Source organism: Juglans regia, chromosome 11, assembly GCF_001411555.2.
Source record: "Juglans regia cultivar Chandler chromosome 11, Walnut 2.0, whole genome shotgun sequence".
Classification (NCBI taxonomy): domain Eukaryota; kingdom Viridiplantae; phylum Streptophyta; class Magnoliopsida; order Fagales; family Juglandaceae; genus Juglans; species Juglans regia.
Window position 1 is genome coordinate 6,970,143 of NC_049911.1, and position 1,594 is coordinate 6,971,736.

General features: G+C 33.5%; 1 protein-coding gene across 1 annotated transcript; it reads left to right on the plus strand.

The window, feature by feature from the left end:
• The first annotated feature begins 399 nt into the window (after positions 1 to 399).
• On the plus strand, positions 400 to 1,089 carry LOC108993540 (heavy metal-associated isoprenylated plant protein 43-like). The gene is made up of 2 exons (XM_018968502.2): positions 400 to 576; positions 693 to 1,089. The coding sequence occupies exons 1-2, from the start codon at positions 492 to 494 to the stop codon at positions 1,034 to 1,036; spliced, it is 429 nt and encodes a 142-aa protein (XP_018824047.1). The 5' UTR covers positions 400 to 491; the 3' UTR covers positions 1,037 to 1,089.
• The last annotated feature ends 505 nt before the right edge of the window (positions 1,090 to 1,594 follow it).

Below are 1,594 nucleotides of genomic sequence, written 5' to 3' on the forward strand. Positions count from 1 at the left end.
CTTTTGAATTAAAAAAACATTTTCTTAATATATTTTTATTTTATTTTATTTTTTTAAAATATTAAAAAATCAATATAAAAATTATTTAAATAAAATATATATTAAATAATACTACATCCCCCAGCGGTAGCTCCCAGCGGGAGCCCCCAGCGGGGGCTGTAGCACTGCCCTTTTATTTAAGTAATGTTGATGTTATAAAGAGATTATATAAAAATAATTTTATAAATTGATATAATTTTATATAATTCGTCATATTTATTTTATAATAAAAATAATTTTATAATTTCGTAAATCACGTTAATTTATAAAAAATAATCATAGTAGGATAAGGTATTGAAAAAATGTACATATGAGGTTCAAAATATTACCTATTATTGTTCGGCACGCCATTACTACTTCTGCTCCTCAAAGTAGTAGTCTTCCTTTAAATAAGGTGTTTAGCTAGAGCTAGATTTTATCATCTTGAGAAAAGAGGGAGGAGTTCTTCCATCATGGTGCAGATAACAAAGCTGAAGGTTATTATTAACTGCCTAAAATGCAAGCAAGAGCTCCTCCAAGCTGTGTCTCCACTGCAAGGTATGATATCAGAATATATATATAACTAATCAAGATCGAGAGCTTCCATTTATGCGTCTGTTCAAGTACTGTTTTTTCTTTGTTTGATCCAAATTTACTTGCTGTACTGTATGCAGGTGTTGACAAAGTAGAAGTTGATGAAGCAAAGGGAACTTTGACAGTTACAGGCAACGCAGACCCATATGAAATAATTCTCCGTACAAAAAAAACAGGGAAATATGTTGACGTGGTTAGCATCGGACCTCCACCTGCTCCCCCAAAGCAGGATAAAGATCAGAAGAAGCCTGCAGCCGATAAAGATCAGAAGAAGCCCGACGACCAGAAGCCTGTAGTTCAGTACATACCCATGATGCCCTATTGCTATACGCCCCACCACAACTGTCCTGTCTGTGACCCAACGTCGACTGTTTTCTATGACGGCCGGTGGGAGGATCCTAATCCATCATGCTCCATACAATGACAAATTCAATGTCATTAATGAGTGAAAATAAAGAAGGGAAATATATATATTTATATTTACGCGAGCAAAAGGATCAGGGAGCCTCGTCGATCTGAATTTTTCGGTCGAGTTGATGGAAGATCTGAATTTCTTTAGTAGTTTTGATAGATTTAGTAAGAGAAATTAATGATATTGACACATATATATATATATATATATATATAGTATCCCGCGCGATGCATGTGTGAAAAATCAGATATGTAATGATGCCTTTAAATATATGATCTCTCTCGTATGATAAGTTTTCAATACGATCGAGTAATCTATCATGCCATTCTACACGAAATTAAAAAGGGTCAATGGAAAAATTGAGAAAATTATATTTTATTCCTTAAATTACATTATTTAATTTCGTCATTATTGTTGATACCGTATTTCGCACACCAATTACCTTGACTCTAACCTGAAGCAAGAAAGAATTAGAAAAACGACTGTGGTGGCGGTGATCAACTGATCCTTCGATGCCTAGGAAATGAATTGTGGTTTGAAAACAAAAAAACTGTATAGAAATTTAAACAA

Coding starts and splice junctions, on each gene's coding strand:
- LOC108993540 (XM_018968502.2), top strand. CDS start 492: ATGGTGCAGATAACAAAGCTGAAGGTTATTATTAACTGCCTAAAATGC. Junction 577..692: donor AGCTGTGTCTCCACTGCAAG/GTATGATATCAG, acceptor TACTGTATGCAG/GTGTTGACAAAGTAGAAGTT.